We start from the raw sequence: 27615 nt of genomic DNA, 5'->3' as shown, positions 1-27615 counted from the left end.
CCAGACAAGGGTGCCCCTGGTCCCCGATGCTGTATATACTGGCCCTGGAGCCTCTGGCGATTTACCTTAGGCAACAATATGATTTGGTCGGGATTGTGGTTGGCGGGGAGAGCCATCTCGTATCTTTATACGCTGATGACATACTGTTGTATCTCAGACACCCTGAAGAAAATCTGGGGTATGTTCTGGAGGTAATGGACAGATACGCCAGACTGTCTGGTATTGCGGTTAACCCCCAGAAGTCAATTCTCTTCCCGCTAGGTAGCTACAGGGGTACCCAGACAGATAGGTTGCCGGTGCTGCAGATCCCGTGGGCGACAAGCTCCTTCCGATACCTCGGAATAGAGGTGCACCACTCGACGGCAGCAGAACACAGACACAACACCGAGGCGGCTGTAGTGAAAATTAGGAATTGCATGAAGTTTTGGGAGAGGCTACCTTTAGCGATGATGGGCAGAGGTGCTCTACTTAAGATGGTAGTATTGCCCAGGCTCCTACACTATTTCAACAACATCCCACATATGATTCCTAAGAAGTTCTTTGTGCACCTACACAGCATGTGCAGGGATTTTCTATGGCACGGTACTCGTAACAGAGTCGCCCTGTGGAAACTGCAAAACCCTTATGAAAAGGGCGGAATCAAGTTGCCCAATTTTGAAGCGTATTATGTAGCGGCACAGCTGCAATATGTGGCCAAGTGGCTCGCGGACGAAGAGACCCCAGAACACAGGTTGTTCGGGACGGATTGCACCCCCTTTTTTTTGCGCGAGATTCCCTGGTTGGATAGCACAGACATGGGGATGCGCCCCAAAATGTTAACCCTGGGGCGGAATATGTGGCGACAGGCCTGTAAGATGATGGGAGACCCCCTCCCATGTACCCCGCAGTTCCCACTAGTTGTGCTTGCGAAGGGGGATGGGCAGCTGCGCATGAGTATTAGAACGTACTGGGAGACAGTGGGCCTGGTCAACTTGGGGGACATCTTGCAGGAAGGGGCCATTTTGGAATTTGGGCAACTGGTGGAACAGGCTGGTCTGCATAGAGGCCAGTTTGTCACTTGGCACAGGTTGGCACAGGGGATACGTCGTAGGTGGCCCGAAACCACTCTGGCAGAGGAACTGGACACCACGACAGAGGTGATTTATGACACGTCTGAGGGTGGGCACGAGGTCTCGAGACTTTATGAAATGCTTATGACCAGGGTTGGGAGAGATCTCCTACATTTGAGACTGGAATGGGAGGCTGAGGTGGGGGCCTTGATGGGAGACGGGATGTGGGAGCGTGCCCTGGGGTACCACAAGAAGGTGTTGAGGAACGCCAGGTTCCAACAGATTCAGTTGTATGTGACGCACAGGGCATATATGACCCCTGGGAGGATATCGAAATTCAAGAATGTTGGGCGCCAGGCGTGCCCCAAGTGTGACGTAGAAAATGCAGACCTGGTGCATATGTTCTGGGCGTGCCCGGTTATTGAAAATTATTGGAGGGACGTAGCGCAGAAGCTGGCGATGGCAGGGGTCAATCTCAAAATAGACACGGCCTGGGCCTGTTTGTTGGGAGGGTATCCCAGGGCGCGTAAGCTCAAACATGTAGACAAACTCAAGGACCTGGCATATGTGCTTGCGAAACGCAGAATTGCAATGGGTTGGAAGGGGTGTCACAAGCCACGAGTGGAGGTCTGGTGGAAGGACTTGCAAAGATGGGCTGAGGCGGAAACGGTGGTTTGGCATGAGGCCAGTAGGGCGGATTGTGATGAGGAACTGGGCTCTTTTCAAGCATGGAAATCTCTGGTAGACGAACTATTTGGCACAATGTCTGCCCCCGCCGTGTCCGGAGGAGGCAACACCCAACCACTCGGAATGAACTTTGACTAAGATGGATACACTGGCTCATAGGGGGGAGGGGGGGTTTGCAGTGTTTACACCGTTTGTAAATGTTTTATTTATAGGTATTCACCTGAAGGAACCTTAAGCAGACATATCCCTTACTCCAGGGACTCTAAATAGTGTGTGCATGTCCCTCTCAGTAGGCACCTCTAAACAGCAATTATTTTACAGGATAGTACAGATTTTGTTCTGTTGAGATTTTTTTTAAAAAGACAGTACAGGCACTTTCCTACTAGGAACACGAGATGATACAGCTATATATGAAGTAAATAGTTAAACAATAATACCCGCACAGACTGGCTTTCTTGGTAAGGAAAGTCCCAGGGACGAGGTTAAAGGGCCGAGCCAGGGCAGGGCATTTAACGAGGGCTCCAATGCGGGCACTGCCGGCAACAGCATTATAGCCATCATCACCTCAGCATAGGGTGGAAGTGAGGCAGGTTTATTTTTACTTGATAAACAGCATGCATAGAGCGTGCTGCCCATTACCTTTGGACAATGCTCTCCTTTCCAGCCTCCAAAGGCCCTTTCAAATGGGGCAATATGGATTCCAGGATGCCTACGCTTTTAAATGCATAGCAGTGTCCTACTCTGGAGGGATTTTTTGGGCTTTTCATTCACTACATTGAGCAGAGGATGTAATGGTTTGCATCAGGCCTCCCCATACACATACCCATGTGCTATCATCCAAACATTTTGGAGTTGACTTGAACCCTCACGCATGCCACACCCCAAGACACCCTCACAATACTAGAACTCAAAAACACTAGTTTAGAGAACACATGCTCGATGCAGCACTTGTTTAAATTGTTGAGAGGCACCAGTGATTAGCTGCCCAATGTGATGTGAGCTCAATAATTTTAAACTGTTGGACTGGAAGTTAAACAAGAAATAAGGACTTACCAGTTGCTGAATTCAGTGCCATTGACCCATTTCCAGGGCTGATCAGAATCCCTCCTCAGGCCAATCCAGTGATCACGCTTCCCTTTATAACGCATCACGAAATCCTGCAAACAAGACAGAAAAAGGACATGCTGGAATTTACTGAGCAGACCATCGCTTAAGGTTCTGTAAATATGACTAGTGTTGAACATTTGCGGGATTAAGAATGCAATTTGCAGACACTAGTAAATCACAAACCGAAAATCCAGTGACTCCCCTGAATGTGTAGGTCGCCACTGTCATTTTGGTCTAATATATGTCAAGATAAACATTTATGAATAATTCTAAACAGTGTAAGTACTATACTGTTTGCATTGTGTTTTCAAACGCAGAAGCATGAGCAGGCCACATTACATTAGGCTTCTGTAATGCATTCAAAGCGGGTGGTGTACATCCAGGCTGAACTAAGTAACATTCACAGGAGAGGGCCACTTTCCCTGGAAACCATAATGCAGTTCGTAACCCGCCTAAAGATATTGTCCAATAGTTAATATTATAAGTGGTTAACAGGTAATGATGAAAGGTGTTCCTCAATACCATCTTTTATTATGTTATTCCAGTACTCTTTTCAAAGGTTGAGGAGTTGTACGGTACGCAAGTCCTCTTGACCAAAAGGAGGGAAAACGGATACAGAGGAGGCACCAATGAATCATCAGGTAAGTGAACATACATGTATGAAGAGCCGTAGAGAACAATGGCAACCCCCTCCTTCCTCCCAAGCGTTTCTTCCTGCTCCTCTCTCATTCCCCACACCATGCGACCAGTTCCACTGTAACACATCCCCCATTCCACAATACAAAACATTGGGGACAACAAGATGCAAAAAGCAACATTAAAATATGAACGTACAGAATTTAATCATAACACAATCTATACATTTGTTAGGGAAATCAGCATTATTGTGTCTGAGATGATCCATTGCACAGCGCCTGTCTTCGTCTACATCCCAATCACTTGTCCTCCACACTGCCTCCCACTAGCCCTAACCCTATCCTCATACACTCACCCAGCACCACCCACACTAGACTTGCATTGCAGAGTTCAGCGCAACACCCCTATTTGGTATCCTCACTCGTGGAACATTGTTCTTTCCATGTGCCATCCAACCCCTCCCGCATCTTCTGTGCTGTGACCACTCTCCTTATTCCACCATCCACCCTTCCTAAGCTTAAGAGCACTGCAACCAACCTCAGTGACAAAGGGTGACCTTCTGGCAACATTTAATGGCTTCTTCAAATGCAACATGCCACCCACTTTCACCTCAAGCTCTGTCACACACTTGCGACAGTCATAGCGTATCTTGTTCCTCCACTGTGACTGCAGCACCCTCTCATGAATTTCCCCTACATCCTTCCGTGGAACACGGGCCATATCACATCATGACATTAACAAACGTTGTGACATCACAAGTAGTATAAGTAAATGCACGCACAAAATGGCGGCTGTTCACCACATGGAATGCTGCCAAAGGGAGATAATCAACCATTTACAAAAGATAAGCTACAAGCCACAATAGGGTATGCAAGGGAACATAACATTAATTCAGCTATATTCATGATACAATAGGTGAACAGATCATTATTTGTTTTCACTGGGATCATCACCCTTACTTCCAAAAAGTGTACTTTGACTGAAATGTTATAGAATGAGGAAGGCCGCTAAAGAGAATCTATTCGGTAACAGAGCCTCCTAATAAATGCATCCAACAAATGCCATCTAATTGGAATATTCATATTAACGGAATATTTATGGCTTTTTATAGCACAAACAATTTATAAATGTGACTTTAGACAAAGGGATACCTTTGGACCCAAACTAAATATAATCTCATAATAGTAAGAACTTATCTACTTGATATTTGCACTTTGTCTGGTAAAATAGTTTTAATCAAATTGGAGGACCTAGGGGGGAGGATGGTCTCTAATTGGCTAAAGCTAAATGATAGCAAAACTGAGGTACTGGTTGTAGGTACTACCTCTCCCCGCCCCCATCTGTTCTGGACCAATGACTTTGGGCCCTCTTCCCTTGGCCCACTTCCTACGCTGTTCAGTCAGAAATCTCGGGATAAAAATCACTGCCTCCCTGACCATGGACGAGCAGGTGGCAGCAGTCTGCAAGACCAGCCATTTTAAACTCTTTGCCTTGAGGAAGGTCCTCCCTTTCATCCCCATAGCCTCCCAAGCTCCTGTGGTAGCTGACCTAGTTTTGAGTGGAGTTGATTATTGTAACTCACTTTATCTAGGGCAGCCTCTTTACCTGGTCAGGCGGCTACAACTTCTCTAAAATGCAGCGATGAGATCCATTGTTCGCCCTCCATTTGGTACACAGATGTCCCCTCTGCTGACACAATTACATTGGCTCCCTGTGGCGGCTCGGATTATGTTCAAATCTATGTGTATGGTACATCAGACTTTTTACGGCATTGGAGCGGAGTGCTTGCAAGCGAAATGTGTGCGCTATTTGCCTACCCGCACTCTCCACTCCCACTCTGCCCTCTTGATAGTCGTCCCTCGGTTTGGGCGCACCCACTTTGGTGGGCGTGCCTTTTCCTTTGTGGCTGCCAAAGCTTGGAATTAACTTCCCCTTGACTTATGAAGGATTGTTGATCACATTGGCTTTCGGCGGAAATTGAAAACTATACTCCTCTATGCCTCAGCGCCATGATGCCTTTGTGTGTGCGTACACTTTACAAATCCCGATAACATGAATTGATTTATGTAAAATGTGTTTATCATATTGATTATCAGCCTTGAAAAAGCCACATTGGCGAATCACCAAGCACATGCTACTGTTTTGGCATGAGCTGGAATACATTAATAATTTTGCAATATGAAAAGGAACGGAAACCTTTTTTATGAATTCATCAATAATATATATTTGATAAACAAATTACAATGTAATAGAAATTCCTTTGATTTACTATAACAAGTATGTTTTCAGGAATATAATGTGCTCAGCGCTTGACTTATTGTAGATAAATGCCTTTTTGTTAAATTGATTAACACAGCCCCAAGCCCACATTCACTCGCATCCACCGTCAGGACGAATGGCACATCCTCCCGGAACACTTAAAAAACAGGAGCTTGTATAAAGCTCTTCTTCAGACACTGGAAACTCCTCTCTATCATCTTGTTCCATTCAAACTTTACCCCCTTGCACAACAACGCTCTCAGAGGTTCGACAAAAAGAGGTATATGCAGGCACAAGCCACACATAATTTTCAAAACCCTAAAAATGACAGCACCTGTTCCCTATCCTGGGATCTAAGTGTCCGCCCAATGACCATTATCAAACTCTCACTCAGTTTCGTTCCATTAGCTGACATCACATGGCCTAGGCACTTCAAAGAGGCCTTTCAATAAACCTATTTCCCCCTCTGCAGCATCATCCCTCGCCTTTAAAATCGCAAAGAATTCACCAAAAATCCTGATACGCTATCTTGCTGTGCACTCGAATATAAGCAGATCTTGAAATGCCACCACCCCTGGCATTCCCTTGAAAATCACGTACATCACTCGTTGAAACAGCGGTGGCAGGCGCTTATCTACACAGCATCCTCCTAAATTTGAACACCCTCTCTGGCATTAAAAAACCTGCCATGGCCGGGACAGGATGCAATATTATATGATGGTATGCAGCTCTCAAATCCAATGTTGAATAAAATATGCCGTCGACCTTAGTCCTTAGCCAGTAAGTCTTTGAACCTCGGTAACGAGTAACAGTCAACCCAGATCGCTGCATTCAATCCTCACAAGTCTACACATAGAGGAATGTCTCCATTCTTCTTGTTCGCCACCCCTATTTGTTACAACCACACAGAAATCTCAATCAGATTGATTATATCTTCCTCCTTTATGTGGTCCATGTGTGTGGCAGTTCCTTCCTCACACTAAAGGGACACAACCTTGTCTTAACCTTATCCAGTCAACAAACCCTTGATTTCCCAGTTGATCAGAGAAGACCTCCTTGTGTATTTACAGGACACCTTCCAAGCCATCCTCTTGACCCAGCAAAAGTACTTGCTTATCAATACATGAGTGTAGGACAATTCTCAACTTGGAATGTATCGCCCAACACATTGAGTCCCTTGCTAGCAACATAAAACATGTCCTCTGCAAACCGTCCATTGACCTCCAACTCTCTGTGGAAATATCCCATCAAGGATATTCCGTCACCTTCAAACTGCTTTTGGGCCGATCTGTACTTTAATCAGACTTTCATCAGCTTCATATGGCCAAACAATCCGTTGCATGCATCTTGCGACATACTCACTGTGGCACCTGAATCCTCCACAAAACCAATGTACTTGCCACAAATATGTACACAGCCCCAGTGTCCTTTTACTCTTCATAACGGATGACACTCCCACCACAAGCACCATTTTTCCATACTCCTTTCATCCTCCAGCTCCTCATCTTCAACGCAGTTCACTCTGCTGCTCCTTGCCATCCAGCACATTGTGGCAAGGTAGCCCACTCATCTGCCTAGGTTGCACTCCATGCCTTGTGGCAGGCACATCTTACTGGATGCTATGTGCCAAACACCACCATATCAGAAGCACGTCCTTGGATCTTGCACCACAGCTTTGTTGCTCCTTTTCTTCATGCATCCACCTCTTCTCAGCGGCATGTGTATAGATTTGTTGCTTACATGCGCACACAATAACCCCTCAGTGCCATGCTTGTCCAGCATCCTCACATCACTGGCAGACACCTCCATACTCTTGGCCATGTATATTACTTGCTCCAAGGTCAAATCCCTACAATGCAATAATCTTCTTACAGTTGCAATGCACCACAATCTGATCTTGGATGTGCTAATCAACCAACTGGCCAAACTCTTCAACTGACTCCTCTGTGCCCTGCTGACGGATATGGAACTGATATCTTTCAATAGTGACATTGGTCCGGGCAGCATAGTGCCTCCTCAGCCACAGAACTGCCTCCACATATTCATTCAAGGCAGCATTATGCACCTGGGTAGGTGATGGAAAACAGTGCCTTTGGTTTGGAGGGGTGAATTAATTAATGAAAGGGGCCAATTTCTCTGCTTTGTAACTTTCTCCATTCCTGGCAGCCAAGTAAGTTTCAAAAGCTCTGATCCACACTCCCCACTTCACAGGAGGTTTACCCGGTGTTGCAAGGAATGGTGGTAGTGGCTGGGCCGCTTCATAATCTGCTGTTCTCATAATGTTAATCAGTTTCTGATCACACTGCAAATTCACTGTGTTTTTCTCCAAACGTTCTTCCTTTCAATTTCTTTCGCTGGCCTTTCAATCAATTTTCTGCTCCACCCCTGCGGATGTACCTCTCTCACTGAGGCCCACTCTTACCTGCATTTGCAACCAGACTGAGTTCCAAGCCCCTCTTCTGCAGCACGCTTCACAGGCAGACTGGCTTGGAAGACGGAAAAGTTGTCTCTCTCTTGCATGGGGCGACAAACAAAAATCCTGGGAGTCGTTGCCAAAATGATACAGCCAGAGGAAGAACCAAGGAAATGTCAGGAAAGTGAAAGTATATTTATTAAATGGCCCGTGCAAGAAACAACAGGTCTTCCCCAACCGCCACAGACTTCAGCTCCTGGAGGTGGATTGTATCTCAGAACCTTGTCAGTCTTTACTTGTTTTTATAAATTGGCCTGGCTTTCAGTGATCCAGCATGGTTTTTAGATGCATGTTTTGAAGCTCAAAAGGTTCAAAATGTTTACTGAAAGACGGAAAAGAGCGCTCCCTCCAACAAGCGTTCTATCATTTCAGCAACAGACCGGTTATTGAGGAAAACACTTGAAAAAATATGGAAAGAAAAGAGTTCTTAATGCCTTCAAAATAGCATCAGGAAATACTCCCTGCTTTGTCTAGCGATGCAGCCAATGTTGCTCGGGAAGACTATGGTGGCCACCTTTTAGACCACTGTGAAAAAAAAGCCGATGTTAGGTAGCTCTTACTTTTGATAATTAACAAAGTAGCTCTTGAGTATCAAATATGAGCACCTGGGCGGGTGTGGCAGACAATCACATGATCCAAGCCCAGGTTCGGCGCAAGCTGCGCGCTGCTCACACTAGTCCCGTCATCTTCCCACACGTACCTTTCGCTCCTCTCATAGCCATCCCATCACTCCCCCGCACCTCCCACCACTTACCCGTTCACCGTTTTGCCGCTCCTGGATAAGCCATGGAAATGGAAGAAGGGCTATGCATAGAGCCCCACCTTTCCTTTCCCTGGCAGCCATCTTGTGAGAGTATTGGCCTGAATCTAGGGTCTCTGCGAGCATGCCAGGTTCTTGGGCTGTACTGAGTGGCAATGTCCTGGGGTATAAAATGTACCGCCAGTATAATGTTGTCATCAGAATCAGGCTCCTTTCTTGCTTCTTGTGAGTGTGAGTGTGTTGTGCAGATAACGGTGGCCTGTCACGGAAGCCACCTTGGCATCTGATAGGAGAGTGGCCCAGGTGACCTAAGGAACAGTTAGTCAGTGGAGAAAAGGCAATAGGGAAAAAACCCTGGACACCGTAGTATTGGATGGCTGCATCCTTATGACTGGACCCCTGGAACGGAGACTTCTTGCATATCAGCTGGCGTGGAAGTAAGCAGGATGAGAGCATCGAAGACAAGCAGGGAATAACGGAAGACAGGAGGGAAATAAGCAGGCAAGGAACAGGAGTAAGGATGGAGGGGGAGAGCCCCACAACCACAAAAGGAAGCATGAAGAAGGTAAGTGGTTCAGAAGCCAAATAACACACAGGATCGAACTGGGACAAGACAGACATCAGGGGAAACAATCTGGAGTGTTGCAACGAGTCGCGATGCGATGCACGACTCCCTAAAGATGGAGCAGGTGCCATGGAGGAAGCATCAGATGCTGTACAACTGCACTGACATGGACATCACACATGGGCTGGTGGCGCGCCACGATCTTGGGACAGGAGCGTTGTCGGCGATGGTGGCCATCTTGGAACAGACACATCAGCAGCAGCCCGTAAGAGTCACTAAGGTGACCAGATTCATAATTTATCTGGGTTGGAGGATTGTTTGATGTTTCTGGAGGTAGGGTGAGTTCAGGGGCATCCAAAAGTATATTTTCAGAGGTAAATTGTCTTTAATCTGGCTCTTTATTAACTGGACCAGAACAGATGCTCTGCTGAAAGAAGTTCAAGATGAACAACATCAAAACTTTGTTCACCAGCAGCAGGCTAATCTCTCACACCCGAAATCAAGCCAAAATCTAAACCTCTGAGGGGCCATATTTGGCAAACAAGTAGAAAGGCAATTTAATAAGCAGTAAGTATATTCTGTCGTGAATCATGGATGACAAAATTATTTTTAAAAATCCAACTTTCCATCTTTTGCAGCTGGTGCATTGCGCATGAGAATTGAGCTACATTTTTCTGTATCATTGATTCTATTTTAAAACATGTCTATTTGCGATTTAAAAAACCTGTATTGCGCATGAGTTACTACAGTCACCAACGACATATAAAATGAAGTTCAAATCCTCATGAAATTTCTAGCAGAAACCAATATGATTGGCAATAAGGCTGTGGAAAATTTATTTGGTTCAAATTGAAATAGGTGGTCTTTTTGGCCCACATTTCATGTTGCAGGAAAGCTGTGAATGGGCCTTTTTGTAGAATCTTTTTAAAAAGAAGTAAAACACATGTGCTCAAAAATGAACAATTTAAAAACTGCTACAATTTGTTCATCAAAATACATTTGTTATTTTTAAGTACATTTTTGCGAATTGGGTCAATTAGGCCAATTCCAAGAAATAGTTATTTTGAATAGCTACAAATTTCGATAAAAAAAAAAAGTAAAATAACACAATTGACTGAAAGTAGAAATTATCGTAAAAATTCAACCAATTCTAAATTAAAACCGTTTAAAAAATGTCAGCTTTTTGGCAGATATGAAAATATATTGCAGTTTAAAGAGATTTTCTGTTTGCTTTCCACAGATACGTTTGATGCCTTTTCTCCACGTATGATATAATCCACGCACCTTGTGTTCCGCAGGTCCAAAGAGCACGCTGCCCAACGCTTCGTTCTACACGACGCTTGACGCTATGTTCACCGCCTTTTCTCCACTTACAATAAAATACATGCACCGACCCTCTGCAGCAAAGCCCACATAGGCCACGGGCGTAGTGTTGTGCTCTGCAGGTGGTTGTTGCTACAGAATGGAGCCACCATGCTCACCGCTCCAACCAGCTAAGATGGACACACTTCGCCTGCCCACTGGACTTGCACAGTACACGCTACTGCTTCGCCGGGAAAGTGACAATCGTACTCTTTCTCTCAGTATGGCCACCATACTGGCCCCATTTTCCTTCATCCCCCAACCACCTTTCTATCCTCATCGTAGCTCAAGGGTTCACCCTCAATGCCCCGACTGTCCTAAACAGCTCACCTTATACACCTACCCCTCATCCCGCCAAACCATGTCTATCTCCGCCTAGTATCACATGCCCCGTGACCCCCAGCCCAGTCACTAGCCCTCCTACAGCCACGCAACTACGCAATCTCGGAATCGGACCAAGAGTAACAGTAGGCCATACGCAACTTAAACAACGCCTACCGGCTCATAGCCCCCACACCAGCCGCCCGATATTCACGCGATTATGCAACCTCAGAATCACATCCAGAACACCACTAGGCAACTTAAACAATGCCTTCCAGCCCACAGGTCCAGTATCAGCCATCTGATATCTACGCAACTTCAGAATCGGCTACAGACTCTCCCCATGCCATCTGCACCTCCCACAACCAACCTCTCAGTACATTAGTGTACCCACAGCCATCGCTGGTGCGCCCCCATCCAGCATGGGCACCCCGCCTCCCCACCTTCTCCCAACCACCAACCACAGTATATCAGCTGCCCCCAAGAGCCCTTCTTTTAAACTAGCCCTCATCAATGCCCGATCCCTGCCAGCTCATGCTCTAGACATCCTCGACCTCTTAACTACCAACAACCTTGATGCACTAGCAACTACGGAAACCTGGCTCCACGCAGCCGCAGGACCAGCCCTCTCCCTCACCATACCACCAGGATACACTACACCATCCTTAGGAGTGATAGACTGGACGCTAAAGGAGGGGGCATAGCCTTTATTAGGAAAGACCACCTATGCATCAGACAAACCAACAACACCTCCCTCAACAACAACTGACATCCTATCACTAAAAATGTCTATATCACCTTCCAACACTATCACCGCCCATCTAGTCTACCACCGCCTGGCCCCATCCTTACCTTCAAAGACCTTCTCCAAATCTTACAAGAAAACACCAAACCTACCTCTCAAATACTCCTCCTCGGCGGCGACCTGAACTTCGGCCTCAATGACCTTAACGACACACCAGCCACCTTGATTGCAAACTCACTATCTGCACTCGGCTTCAGTCACTGCATCCACTGCCCCACACACAACAAAGGATGATCCTTAGACTGGATAGCCGACCATAACTGCCACATCGATATCACATCAAATACCACTTGCCCATAGTCAGACCATCATATCATCCTGTCCACCATCCCCATCGCTCAACATACCAAAACTTCCACCACCACGATGCCCCCTCCCTTGCCCACAGTGCCCGTAAACTCACAAAAGAAAACCTCCTGCCCTATCTAGAAGCCCTTAAACTAGTGGTCCCAACCAACCTTGACACAAATAGTCTGGATGACCTTTATACTAAAGCTCTAGCCAAGGCCATCAAAACGATAGCCCCATTAGGTCCTAAAAAAGCAAAACCTCTAGCACACTCAATTTATGGTTTACAAAGGACCTCTCTGAACTAGAGCTAAAAAGAAACAATCAGAGGTATCCTGGAGACACCTGCCCTCCGACAACCACAAACAAGAATTCCTGACTGTATCCAAACAATATCAAAATGCAATTATCCAAGCCAAAGCTAACACATTCAATTCCAGAATTGCCAATGCGACCTCAAACACCATAGGAATATTCTCCATCCTCAAGGAACTGGAGACCCCAGTATCCCCCCATCCCAGCTATCCAAAGATTGTGCATGGTGCGACAGCATCCAAAGCGCCATGTCAAATAAAATCAGCCTACTCCAAAACATACCTTAAACCACCCACCTTGACCAACACTGGCCCCGAGGCCGCACACTCTGCCACACCCAAGTCCAAACCGCTATTGAAATTCAATACTATTTCCAACCAAGCCGCTCTAAACATCCTGAAAAGCCACAAGCCATCCAGATGCAAAGGCGACATGTGGCCAGCATCTTTGATCAAAGACTGTGCTGAAACTCTGGCCCCGTTATCACAGCAGTCATAAATTCCTCCTTCACCTCAAGTGTGGTACCCGCAAGCCTCAAAGAAGCATGGGTCTTACCGCTCCTAAAAACTAAATAAAAACACCCTTGATCCAACTTCCCCGAACTACCGCCCCATCACGACCATTCCATTCCTGTTAAAAATACTTGACCAAGCAGCATATGTCCAAATACAACAACACTTAGAAACAAACCATACACTTGGCTTCCGCCCCAGGCATGGAACCGAATCTGCTCTCCTCGACTTCACAAAATCAACTGGACGATAGAGATAAAAGGAAACTGGCCCTCTTGCTGCTACTAGAACCCTCAGCAGTGTTTGATTTAGTTTACCATAATATACTCTGCCGTCACCTCACCCAAGCAGCTTCCTTCTCACCATAAGCAACAGCATGGATATCCTCCTTCCTAGAAGGCAGGGGAATGAAAGTCTTCTCTGAGAGTGCCAGTGCAACACCCTCACTAATCAATTGTGGGGTCCCCCAAGGCTCGTGTGTTTCCCCCACACTCTATATTTTCACAAAACCCCTCTTCAATCTCTTTGACTCCCTTGAAATTGCATATACAAATTACGCATATGATACCCAAATTCTCCTCCCCCTCTCCGGCACCTACACAGAAGATGCAGCTACACTAAATTCAACCTTCGCCATCGTTCAAGCATGGATGGCCTCCCACAGTCTCTGCTTGACCAATGACAAAACAGAACTCCTCATCATAGGACCCCCAAAAGCTCTGAACAAACTGAACTCTGAATACTCGACCTTCACTATCGATGGCATCCCTATCCCAGTCTCGCTCTCTGTAAAAACCTTGGGAGTCTACCTAGATGCATCGCTCACACTCAACGCTATTGCCTCTTCAGCTGCATACACCACAAAACTCCTTAATGCCACAAAACCCTTCCTTGCCCGACAATCGCTCGCACCGTGGTGGGTGCTAGACTAGACTATTGCAATGCTTTATTCGCGGGCACCTCTTTACACACCCTAAAAAAACTGCAAGTAATTCAAAAGAATGCCTTAAGAGCTGCCATCAACCTCCCCAAAACCGTAAACATATCAGCTGCCCGTAGGAAGGTACAATGGCTCCCCATCCGGGAAATAATTGTTTTCAATACCCTAACCATTACACATAGATGCATTTCCAAACCATACCTCTCCCAAAGATTCTCCAAACCACTATCAACCGGGCCCGTCAGAACTCCTTATGCACACAGGCTAGTGCAACCCTATTTCAAACATGCCAAAGCAGGCGGCTCTAGCTTCCCTGTCTTTGCAGCCAAACAATGGAACTCCCTCCCAGGTCAGAAGACTCTTACCAGGCTTTCCGCAAAGGCCTCAAAACCTGGCTATTCATTTACCTCTGTGTCTCCCTGCCTGCCCTCCACTTACGGACCTTTCTAGCATCATCTATGCATTGTTTATACCTTTTCTCTATTATATGCAACCGGGATCATTGTATCTATGGAACTTGCAACCTGTAACCACTGCAATATGTATGCACCGTCTTATACAACCTGTCTATATGCAATTATGTATTTCAAGGCATCGCTGTAACTTGTAACCGCCTTCTGGCACCAGTGGCCTCTGTGTAACCTATTCGCCACAGCGCCCTGATGCCTGAGGGTTTGCGCGCGCTATACAAATGCAAAAATAAATAAAAATAAAGATAGAAATACAAATATTTCTCCCAATCATTGTTGGAAATGCTATAACAAGGGGAATTATGGGGTGAAAAGAAATCTGCATAGTGACAGAGATGGAGAGGCCATGCTAGGCACTGTTGTGAGAGTGAAGCTGGCTAATGTGGAGTTCCATTTAAATATAAAAGCCAGTACAAAACAGTGATTTTCAACATAAGGCCTAGTGAAATGGAAAGAAATGAGCCGAGCCAACTCCACAGAAATGGACCGGTGCACAAATGAAGGGGCATCTACCTTAGAGCCTAAAACTACTGATTATGCCCAATGAATGTGACATAACATATGGTGCTGCAGATGCTGACTTTGTGTAAACTGGGAAAAACACCTTTTGACAGATTCAAAAACGCAGCAGTACCCATGAGAAAATATACATGGTAAGGGTAGGCATGTCAAAAATACCAAGGAGGAATTGTGCTTTACATTTAAAAAGCGGAGCCAGGTGACATATTTCCGAGAAAGGCACTTACTCACAAATAAACCGACATTCAACTGGAAAGGCTCACTTGTTGGATTTTTCTATGTAACTGTGGCCTGTGTGTGAATAATACCTAAAGCAAACTTATAACTGTCCAAACCGCCTGTCAAGAAAGATTGTATTTCAAACAACATGCCCAGATATAATACTAAAATGCTAGGTGTAAGCACATCTTGTCGATTTATAGCTGTATTTTCTGAAGTATGGATGCAGCTGGTGTTTTTCCCACTGAACTGAAAGATCTGTGCCTATGAGACTTTGACCCCAAGACCTGTGGGCTAGGCCCACAGGCCTGGTTCAGTTATAAATACAAAGTATTAAATAGAAATTGAGCGAGTTGCAGATAACACAGTCAGCAAAAATTAGCTGTGCATTAGTGGCCAACAGAAATGACCTTTTCAGGCTGACTCGACCTCAAGAAATGGCTTCAGAGCCACTAATGGATGATCAAACATTGTGTATGAAACCGATTGCTGATAAGCAGATGTTCGGGTCAGTTGACGATGGAGGAATGCAGCTGAGGAATAGGTGGGGACTATGTGAAACTGAAGGACCCATGTGATGCCTTGCCATACGAGTAACATTGGGCCACCTTTTATTTTAATTAAAAGAGAATCGTATGTTCCAGTGAGCCCATCCTGGGTTCATATTAAAGGGGGGAAACGCCTGTCGGTACCATGTAAATATGAATCCTGTGTGATGTACACAATTTAAGTAATGAAGACAATTATGATTCCGGCCTTCCCATAATTCCAAGGGAATAGAAAGTTGGTGTGATGATAGGTTATGGAAGTAAGTTATGAATTAAAAAGGGCCAGAATTGTGACCATTTCGGCTCAGGAGTAAATTGTTAAAAATGGTAGCTCATCCCATGAAGGGCGTGCACAGATATGATTAGTATTTTTCAACTCGCCATAAAATATAAAACTCAAAAATATATATATGTGCCTGCAGTTATCTGAACATTTAGGGTAGCTGCGATGTTGTTAGATTTTAAGGACACTGAAAAAGTTAAACCCACTTGTCATTTTGGGATAATTAATCTTTCTCCTCCTTCAGCCTCCATCATTCACACCCCCTAACTCCTGGTCCTATTAGCAGGCAGTGGGTGTTTTGAGGGGGGTAGGGGGGGAGAGAGTGAGCCAATATGTAGAGTGGGAATTATGATAATAATGGAGTGTTACCAGCCCTATAAGAGATCAGTTTTCAATCTGAGGATGATCTTTCTTTACCTTTTTGACTCTTGGGACTTTTGATTTTTCCCTTGACTTTCCCACCCTATTGCTGGAGCTAGTCTGCTTCTGGACTCTTGCAAAGAACTAGCAGAGAGACAGAAGAGCTACCAAGGCCTTAAACATTACAGGGGAGACAGACTGGGAAATCTAGAAGCTAGCTGGGCTTGCCATTTGAGTAGCCAGAGGAAGTCAGGCTGCTGCAGACTACCCTTGACTGAAGCCTGTGACCAGATCTCTGCTGTCCTTAGAGGAGCCCAGCGGTTTCTCTGGATGCCCCATAACCAAGGCATCCCATGTAAGTAGACCAATCCAAATGCCAACAAAAGTGTGGGGTGAATCTTCCAGCCTTAATCTCCATCTCGCATAGCAGGTAGGGGGATGGAACTGGGGAGACCCTTGGCACATTTTATTAAATGCAACTCAAATGAAGTCTACTATAGAAAATCATCCTATCCATTTAAATTGAATTGTGTTGGGAACTGCCTGCCTTAATCCTTTCCATTAAATTGTGGGGAGGTGGGGGTGAAGCTGCGTAGATCCTTAGCACATTGAATTGAAGTTAAATCAATTAATTCCCATATAGAAAATGACGGGATGAGTGTTGTTAGAGTTCAAAACTAGTGTGTTAGAGCACATATAGACAATGAAGTACTTGGGCGACTCTACCTTTCTGGAACTCCTGTCTTCTGGACCGAAGAGGGGTGTCCATAATCCCCAAATAAGTAACCCTAAAATGCTGCCATTCAAGTGAATGTAGAGTGTGCAAAATGAAATTTCGAATTTACTTACTTGCATCCCAAAAAGATTTTACCATGGCCCTGCATTTCATGCAAACAAATAGCCCAAAACGAGTTTCCCCTTAAGTTCCTTTCCTGACTTTGCCTTTCAAATAAAAAAAACCCAAAATGATTTATTTTTCATTGTGTCTATTTGTCAAACTCTGCCTTTTAATAAAAAAAGCCAACATGATTTTGCTACTGTATTCCCATTCCCTGCACCTTGTCTTCAAATTAAGGGGTCATATATAACTGATGCCTGGGGTTGGGGGTTGCTGGAAGTGAAGAGCATTGTGATAACCCAAGCAATCACTGGGGGTTGTTCATATTTCATAATTGTTAATGTGCAAGAAATCCTGTGTGTGTGTTTGGTGTACAGGCTCTAAAAATTTACCTGTGTGTTGTAGTATCTTTAAGTTAATTAGAAATACAAGTGTGTCAATTGGTGCAAGTAATTTGAAATTGTGACCTTGTGTTGTGCCACAGCTTTGGTGGCTGATTTTATGGTCGCTATTATTCTTTGTCAAACCTTAAACAAATGTATATTCTTATTATACACCGGCCTGGTTCCTAGCTCATTGGTGGTACAGAGTGTATTTGTTGGGGTGGTGAGAGTTAGGTTGGAGGCCTCACTAAAGTTCTGTATAAGGGATTTGGGTGCGAGCCACCTTGCTTGGGGGGGGGAAGGAACTCCCCGAGTTGAGAGTGACCGCCTAATAAATCGTGACAGAATGCATGGCTCTGTTGCCAACTTAGAGAAAATATCCATACACAATTGTTAAGGCAGGCTAATTTTTTTTTAATCAATAGAATTGCATCTACCATATCTGCATATACTGGTTTTCGGACTGACTTTTTTTCTGAACTGAATGTTATTTGCTTCTTGAAAATGCCCCATGGATATTTTGCTGCTATGTTCCATAAAGTCCATGGTGCTATACAAATTGGAGCAAATGAAAGTCTACTATTTAATGAAAAGGTGGCAACACTTAGCGAAAGAGGATGAGAGCCAATTATAAATGATAACGCGTTCAGAATATTCCTCCATTTCTACTTGAAGGAAAAGACTGCATAACTGCACAATACTGGCCCAAAAAGGCAGGACTTTGAAGATCAGGTTCTGGGGCCCTGTGCCTCTAGAATCAGTGTCATCTGGATGGTAAAAGCAGTTGCCACTGCCTAGAGTGAGGCATGACTCTGGGCAACCAAATTCCCAAACTCTGGAGAGGACAGAGAAAGTCTTTTTTGGGGCCTTCTTGGGGGTCCCCAGGAATACCCTGATTGTACAGGAGTAGAACTAGGCTACAGGAACACCAGAGATATTCTTTTGAACAGGTGATCATTATTTTCAGTATACTGTGGACATACCCAGACACAGCACTGTATAGGGGGGCTGTGCAGGAGGTCTTGGGCCTGCAGGCAGTTGTGATGAACTTGGTGGCTTAACTTTAAAAAGGTAGCCTTGGGACACTGTCCTGGACTGGATATGGAGCGGAAGGGTCTGACCTTGAGGGTTCCTAGGACTGGGTACTGGAAGAAACTATATGTAATGTTGTGAGGTGAGCGACCCAACAGGTGAGGGACTGAGGGGGTGACTACATGTTTCAGCCTGCAAGGGCTTGCATTACTACTGAAGTAAGAGTTGATAAGAGGAGTCAAGAGTGCGGGAATTACTGTGAGGGCAGTGTTGCTACTCTGAGTAGCAGATGTCTGATATAGGAGCATATGATTTAGAGTGCTCAAGCGCAATAAAAACAATTGGCTCAAGAGGGACCACAGCATTGAGGCTTCCAATAACCCATTTTACAAGCACTTACAGTATCATAGTAAGCTTGTAGGGAGCTGGATATCTAGGAACTCTCGGGATAAGACGTCTGGTTGCCCATCAGTCTATTTAAAGAGCAGGAGGAGGCCTCCAGATTGACTTTCATGGTGGTCCAGTTGCAGAGTGTATAGTGCTTATTGAAGCAGACGGAGAGTAGTAAGACCACTAGAGAGGCTGTAGTGTGTAACACTTACATTGCTATAAATATCAAGCAGTAGGTCAAAGTAATGTACTATTGCGTGAGTGAAGTGCAGCCGACATATCATATGTCTGTAATCACCCCTTAGTTGTACATGTTTGATGGATCTCCAGCAGAAATGTTAAGGCCATCTAGGCATGGCTACATAATGGAATCAAGTGCTCAGTGATTTTAAGTTGCTCGACATAGGTTACTTATCACATGGCTGGGTTAGTTGATTGCAGCCACAAAAAGGTGCTGTGTGGCTGGTGATGTAGCACTTTATCAACATGAACAGCAGGGCCTGGGATCCCTATGCATGAAGCTGCATCAGAGAAAATTACTGCCACACCTTTTCCCTTGCCAGAGGATGTGCTTCTCCTAATGATGTTGTTCTGCTGACCTGGAGCAGATAAGCTCTCCAGGGAGGATGGTATTGACCAGGGGAGTAGCCTCTGTGAAGTCAGAAAAGAAGAATGCTGGTCCAGAAGAAGTTTCCTTCCTGTGCGTGCTTGCAAGAGCGCTTTGGAGTTGCTGTAGTTCAGCTAAATGCTGGAGCCAGGGGGCTGGGGCTTAGGATAGGCAACACCTTTGCTGACAAGTGACATTAGCACCCTGGAAGGCAGCACTTGCCAATCAGGAAGCTTGAAATGCGGGTTGAATTCTATGGTAGAAGCATACTTTCCGAGCAGCCTTAGTGCTGCTGGCAAGCAACCCCTTCCCTTCGCTGCTCCTCCTCCTTGCTCCCTCACTCACAGCTTAGCACCCTTGTAGTTCATACGCAGGTACTAAGGGTGTGTTTACATTTTTAAAAACCGTACCTTGCATTGCGAAAAAGTAGTTTAGAAAGTTAATTTCCTTGTTCATGATGTCGTGGTCATCAAGATAGAAAACAGACGTACTGCGCGGTGCAACACCGAAAGGTACGTTTTCTTTTTTATAGTGTACTAGTAGACGTACCCGTTCTCTGAACGGGTTCTATAGAGAGATATGATAACACGCTCATCAATTGTTAAAAATGAATGATCCTGTAGGTCGCTGTTCCGCCTCACCCTGGTGTGGTGCAGTTTGTTGCGGCGCATTGCCATGCAAATATCTCGGAAACCGTGCATCCTAGAGCCTTGAAACGTGGTTTTTGAGGTCCCACTCAAGTTTTGTTCCTTGTGTCGGGACCAGTTGAGAAACAACATTTTTTGTTTCCCTTCCCGGTGAACACGGTTTACGGCTTTGTCGGCAGGCCACAAACACATTTTTACTTTTGCTAAAATCCAGGGAAAGGGGTGGGGTGTCCAAATGTCATATAGCCAGTAATGTACGGAGGGTCCTAACAGGTAACTATGCATAATGAGATGCAGATTTGTGAAACAGTGAGGAATTGTATAAGGAACAACTCTTCGCCAAGCCACAAACCCACAAACACATTAAAATGTTGGTGCAATCCAGGGAAAGTGGTGGGGTGTCTAAATGTCATGTAGCCAGTAATTTCCAAAGGGGCCTAACAGGTAACTATGCAATATTTGGTGCATATTGGTGAAATGGTGTGGAATTATATAAGGAACAACGCTTCGCCAAGCCACAAACCCACAAATACTGCCACAAACCCACAGACACATTTTGACTTATATATATTCAGTGAAAAAAACTTTGTCAAAGGAACGTTATGGTTCCAAGTAAAACCGAAAAACCCTTGAAATTCGCCAGTTATGTTAAGCTAAGCAACCATAACTCGCACCACCACCGTGCACTGCTAAGACTAACACCCAGGACATCAAAGATGACATCACAAATGTCATTAATGACATCACTGATGACATCACATGTCTGGCTCCCCCTTTTTTCCTTTACTGACATATCTAGGCCACATGGTTTTCTTCAGCAACAGTCAGGAATTAAAAGTGGAAAGGGTAGTATATTTGTAGACTAACCCTTGAAGTATGTTCTTACAATAATTCCCTTAGGGTCCAGTCATATCATATGAAACATATACATAGGGGAAGACACAAGCTTGAAAGACAGCAATCCTTTCTGTGCATTAAAATAATCGGTAGAGTTGTCAGCAATTTCTGATAGTTCTGTTGTTTTTTTATTACTGTACTTTCCCTGTATATGCTCCTATTTTTATATCTTGTATTCACACTACTTTCCTTAGGGTCCAGGCACATCATGCGATATATATACATAGGGTAAGTGGCAGCTTTGAAACAGAGCAATCATTTCTCTGCATAAAGGTAATCAGTTAGGTTATGAACACTTTCTGCTACTACTGCTGCTTTTTTTTCTTACTTCAATTTCCTTGTATATACTCATATTTGTATGTGTTGTTGTCTCTTTGTGTTTTGTCTATAATAATGCAATTATGTATTAAGTGGGTTTTATTATCTACTTATCACATGTTTCACAGTATGCAAAAGTCTAATAAGAAAACAGTTATCATTTCACTATTCAAAATGGCAAGCTTATGAATATTGCACCTCCATCATTTATGCTGCACACAATGCCTTATGTTTCTACATGAGTACCTTAGTATACTGGATGGAATAATTAGCCCTTGATATTTATTCCAATGATCCTTGACACTTTTTTTTAATTAACATTACAATAAGAAACCCTTGTACAGACTTTTCATGAAAGGTAAATGCACATGTGATGTCATCAGTGATGTCATCAATGACATTTGTGAAGTCATCTTTGATGTCCTGGGTGTTAGTCTTAGCAGTGCACGGTGGTGGCGCGAGTTATGGTTGCTTATCTTACCATAACTGGCGAATTTCAAAGGTTTTTCGGTTTTACTTGGAACCATAACGTCCCTTTAAGGAAGTTTTTTCACTGAATTTCATAGGTTTTTAGTATTGCAACTTAACCATAAAGTCCCTTTAACAAAGTTTTGTTACTGCATTTCATAGGTTTTTATTAGTACAACTTAACCATAAAGTCACTTTAACACATTTTATTTTACTGTTTTTTATTAGTGCAACGTAACCATAACGTCCTTTTCAATGGAGGAAGACCACTAGCATCCTAGGTTTTCAAAGTGGGAACCCGGGGTAGTAAAAAAAAGTTTTTTCTTCCCAAACCGGGACGCCGCAGGCAGGCATCCCGGTGTAGGAAGGAACATCTTTTACCAAGATGGACAACAGGGAAAGGGAAGGCGGGATGTATAAAGAGAACACAACAGGGCATCATCGGCAGGGGGGGGGTTGGGAAGACCAGGAGAGAGGCACTGTGCATGAGCGGGGGGTGGGGGGGTAACACGAGGGAGACACGGGGCATGAGCGGGGGGGTGGGGGGGAAAGAAGGGAGACACGGGACATGAGCGGGGGGTACTGGAGGGAGACACGGGGCATGAGCAGGGGGTGGGGGGGTACAGGAGGGAGACACGGGGCATGAGCCAGGGGTGGGGGGAAAGAAGGAGACACGGGGCATGAGTCCGGGGTGGGGGGGAAAGAAGGAGACATGGGGCATGAGCGGGGTGGGGGGGAAGAAGGGAGACACGGGGCATGAGCGGGTGGTGGGGGGAAGAAGGGAGACACGGGGCATGAGAGGGTGGTGGGGGGGAAGAAGGGAGACACAGGGCAAGAGCGGGGGGAAGAAGGAAGACACGGGGCATGGGTGGGGGTGGGGAAAAGGAAGACACGGGGCATGAGCGGGGGTGGGGGGGAAGAAGGGAGACACGGGGCATGAGCGGGGGTGGGGGGGAAAGAAGGGAGACACGGGGCATGAACAGGGCATGAGCGGGGGGTGGGGGAGGGAGAAGGGAGACACGGGGCATGAGCGGGGGGAGGGGGTGAAAGGAAGACACGGGGCATGAGTGGGGGGTGGGTGGGAAAGAAGGGAGACACGAGGCATGAGCCGGGGGAAAGAACGGAGACACGGGGCATGAGCGGGGGGTGGGGTGGGAAGAAGGGAGACACGGGGCATGAGCAAGGAGTGGGGGGAAGAAGGGAGACACGGAGCATGAGTGGGGGGTGGGGGGAAGAAGGGAGACACGGGGCATGAGTGGGGGGAAAGAAGGAAGACACGGGGCATGAGCGAGGAGTGGGGGGGAAGAAGGGAGACACGGAGCATGAGCGGGGTGTGGGGGGAAGAAGGGAGACACAGGGCATGAGTGGGGGGAAAGAAGGAAGACACGGGGCATGAACGGGGGGTGGGGGGGAAGAAGGGAGACACGGGCATGAGCAGGGGTGGGGGGAAGAAGGGAGACACGGGGCATGAGCGGGGGTGGGGAAAAGGAAGACACGGGGCATGAGCGGGGGGTGGGAAGAAGGGAGACATGGGGCATGAGCGGGGGTGGGGGGAAAGAAGGGAGCCACGGGGCATGAGCGGGGGGTGGTGGGGAAGAAGGGAGACACGGGGCATGAGCGGGGGGTGGAAAGAAGGGAGACACGGGGCATGAGCAGGGGGTGGGGGGGGAAGAAGGGAGACACGGGGCATGAGCGGGGGGGTGGGTGGGAAAGAAGGGAGACACAAGGCATGAGCTGGGGGAAAGAAGGGAGACACGGAGCATGAGCGGGGGTGGGGGGGAAGAAGGGAGACACGGGGCATGAGTGGGGGGAAAGAAGGAAGACACGGGGCATGAGCGAGGAGTGGGGGGGAAGAAGGGAGACACGGAGCATGAGCGGGGGGTGGGGGGGAAAGAAGGGAGACACAGGGCATGAGCGGGGTGTGGGGGGAAGAAGGGAGACACGGGGCATGAGTGGGGGGAAAGAAGGAAGACACGGGGCATGAACGGGGGTGGGGGGAAGAAGGGAGACACGGGCATGAGCAGGGGTGGGGGGAAGAAGGGAGACACTGGGTATGAGCAGGGGTGAGGGGGGAAGAAGGAGGACACGGGGCATGAGCAGGGGTGAGGGGGGAAGAAGGAGGACACAGGGCATGAGCAGGGGGTCGGGGGAAGAAGGGAGACACGGGGCATGAGCGGGGGTGGGGGGGAAGAAGGGAGACAAGGGGCATGAGCGGGGGATGGGGGGAAGAAGGGAGACACGGGGCATGAGCAGGGGTTTGGGGGGGAAGAAAGGAGACACGGGGCATGAGCAGGGGGGTGGGGGAGAAAGAAGGAAGACACGGGGCATGAGCGGGAAAGAAGGGAGACACGGGGCATGAGCGGGGGGTGGGGGGAAAGAAAGGAGACACGGGGCATGAGCGGGGTGGGGCCGGCCCCACCCCCGCTCATGCCCCGTGTCTGCCCTGTTCCAACAGGACAGACACGGGGCATGAGCGGGGGGTGGGGCAACCCCCCCCACCCCCGCTCATGCCCCGTGTCTGCCCTGTTCCAAAAGGACAAACACGGGGCATGAGCGGGGGGGTGGGAGGAAAGAAGGGGGACACGGGGCGTGAGCGGGGGGTGGAGGGAAGAAGGGAGACACGGGGCATGAGTGGGGGGAAAGAAGGAAGACACAGGGCATGAGTGGGGGGTGGGGGAGGAAGGGAGACACGGGGCATGAGCGGGGGGTGGGGGGAAGAAGGGAGACACGGGGTATGAGCACGGGGTGAGGGTGGAAGAAGGAAGACACGGGGCATGAGCAGGGGGGGAAGAAGGGAGACACGGGGCATGAGCGGGGGTGGGGGGGAAGAAGAGAGACACAGGGCATGAGCGGGGGGTGGGGGGTTACAGGAGGGAGAAACGGGGCATGAGCGGGGGGGTGGGGGGGGAACAGGGCAGACACGGGGCATGAGCGGGGGGATGGGGGAGGAAGAAGGTAGACACGGGGCGTGAGTGGAGGTGGGGGGAAGAAAGGAGACACGGGGCATGAGCGGGGGGTGGGGGGGGAAAGATGGAAGACACAGGGCATGAGCGGGGGTGGGGGGAGAAAAAGGGAGACACGGGGCATGGGCGGGGGAGGGGCCCCCACCCCCGCTCATGCCTGTGTCTGCCCTGTTCCAACAGGACAGACACAGAGCATGAGCGGGGGAATGGGGGGGGAGAAGGAAGACACGGGGCATGAGCGGGGGGTGAGGGGAGAAGGGAGACACGGGGCATGAGCAGGGGGTGGGGGAAGAAGGAAGACACGGGGCATGAGCGGGAGGTGGGGGGTACAGGAGGGAGACACGGAGCAAGGCAAGAGTAGAGGGTGGGGGGGTACAGGAGGGAGACACGGGCATGAGCAGGGGGGGTGAGGGAACAGGGCAAACACGGGCATGAGCGGGGGCTGGGGGAACAGAGCAGACACGGGCTATGAGCGGGGGGAAAGAAGGAAGACATAGGCATGAGCGGGGGGTGGGGGGTACAGGAGGGAGACACGGGGCATGAGCGGGGGGTGGGGGTGAAAGAAGGGAGACACGGGGGATGAGCGGGGGTGGGGGGAAAGAAGGGAGACACGGGGCATGAACGGGGGTGGGGGGAAGAAGGGAGACACGCGGCATGAGCGGGGGGTGGGTGGGGAAGAAGGGAGACACGGGGCATGAGCAAGGGGTGGGGGGGGAGAAGGGAGACACGGGGCATGAGCGGGGGGTGGGGGAAAAGAAGGGCGACACGGGGCATGAGCGGGGGTGGGGGGTACAAGAAGGGAGACACGGGGCATGAGCAGGGGGTGGGGGGGAAGAAGGGAGACACGGGGCATGAGCGGGGGGTGGGGGGGTAGAAGGGAGACACGGGGCATGAGCGGGGGGTGGGGGAACACAAGGGAGGCACGGGGCATGAGCGGGGAGTGGGGGGGGAAACAGGGCATGAGTGGGGGGTGGATTGGAAACAGGGCACACACGAGGCATGAGCGGACGTTGGGGGGGAGGAGGGAGACACGGGACATGAGCGGGGGGGGGTGGGGGGGGAACAGGAGGAACACACGGAGCATCAGCGGGGGTGGGGAGAACATGGGAGACACGAGCCATGAGCGGGGGTGGGGGGGAACAGGAGGGAGACACAGGCCATGAGCGGGGGGTGGGGGGGAACAGGGGAGACATGGGCCATGAGCGGGGGGTGGGGGGGTGACAGGGGAGACACGGGGCATGAGCGGGGGGTGGGGGGAACAAGAGATAGACACGAGGGCCTGTGCCGCACCGCCTTTAAAGAAACATTACTGCCTACAGGTACACTCGTGGCCGATGCAGAGCCGACGCAGCCCACGTCTACAATGTGCAGGCAGCAGATCCCGCTCCTGTTGACAAAGCCTCTCATGCGATAAACAAAGATGGCAGGCGTCTCTGAAAATAGACGCACTGCACGCTTCACGGCAGCCAATAGGAAAGCATGTCAGATGTCTGCAAACATCACGCAAGCCGCTTGCCCAATCCCTGTCCTGTCCGCGAAGTGAACACAGATATCACTCATTTTTTTTTACCTACTTTTTGGTAATTTAAAAAAAAAAAAAACTACTGGACGGATTTTCACCAAATTTGCAAAAGCACACTTTCGGGAACAAGCCGCTGCTCCTGGTCCAATTTGGTGAAAATCCATCCAGCGGTTTGGGCTGTAGGCGCGAGCAAATATTTTTTCCCATTCAGTCTATGGGGAAAAAAAAATAATGTTGGGTACCCCCATATAACTCCCCCCCCCCCCCCCGGACGAATCCTCACCAAACTTTGCAAAACAATTCAGAGTGGGACATATACTTTTTTTTGCAAAGTTTGGTGTGGATTCGTCCAGGGGGAGCGAAGTTATGAACTGCCCAAAAAGTGCTCTTCCTATGGAAACACCAACTTAACCATAACTACATGGCCACTACCGTGGCCATGTAATGTGTGTGTATATATATATATATATATATATATATATATATATATATATATATATATATATATATATATATATATGAGAGAGATTATCTACACTAGTGCTAATGGCAATATGACCCTTGGCATTGGGCTGACCCCGTTGATAGCGGTACTGCTGCCCACGTTAAGGGACCCTCGCTTCGCTCTGGCCCTTATCTTGGGCGGCAGCCTGCTACCAACAGAGTCGGCCTGCCACCTTGGGTCATATCGCCTCATTAGACTGGTCAGGTGAGGACTTAGTGGAGTAGCCTACCACCAAATGCGAAGTCCACTAAGCCAGAGATGCTGGCTAGAGGAGTCTTGTGACTTGTGAGGCAGTGTGACCTTGAAAGCTAGAAGTACCTGAAAGACGCAACAGGTGAGGTTGACTTGGACCTTTGGAGGATGAGGAGGGCTTAGAGATGAATTAAGTGGAAGGCTACTGTGAGAAACACATGGCGACAAGTAAGAAAGACACAAGTGATCACAATTCAAGGGTGTTTATTGAACAGTGAATGTTAAATGCAGGTTCGAAAAATGCCCAATCTAAACCCAAGTCTAGGATGGGAGCAAGCGTCGACCATCAAATAAAGAATAAGGTGGTGCTAGTGG

General features: G+C 47.8%; 1 protein-coding gene across 1 annotated transcript in view; it reads right to left on the bottom strand.

The window, feature by feature from the left end:
* Nucleotides 1-27615, bottom strand: part of LOC138580156 (C-type lectin domain family 2 member D-like) — a 67263-nt gene that overhangs the window by 15634 nt on the left and 24014 nt on the right. The window contains exon 4 of the mRNA XM_069650486.1: nt 2790-2893. Coding sequence (XP_069506587.1) covers nt 2790-2893 — 104 coding nt within the window. The remainder of the gene's footprint in view (nt 1-2789; nt 2894-27615) is intronic.

This window comes from Ambystoma mexicanum, chromosome 3p (genome assembly GCF_040938575.1).
Source record: "Ambystoma mexicanum isolate Mex_15411 chromosome 3p, UKY_AmexF1_1, whole genome shotgun sequence".
NCBI classification, from domain to species: domain Eukaryota; kingdom Metazoa; phylum Chordata; class Amphibia; order Caudata; family Ambystomatidae; genus Ambystoma; species Ambystoma mexicanum.
The sequence above is the reverse complement of the archived record's forward strand: the minus strand, read 5'-3'. Positions and strand labels throughout refer to the sequence as shown.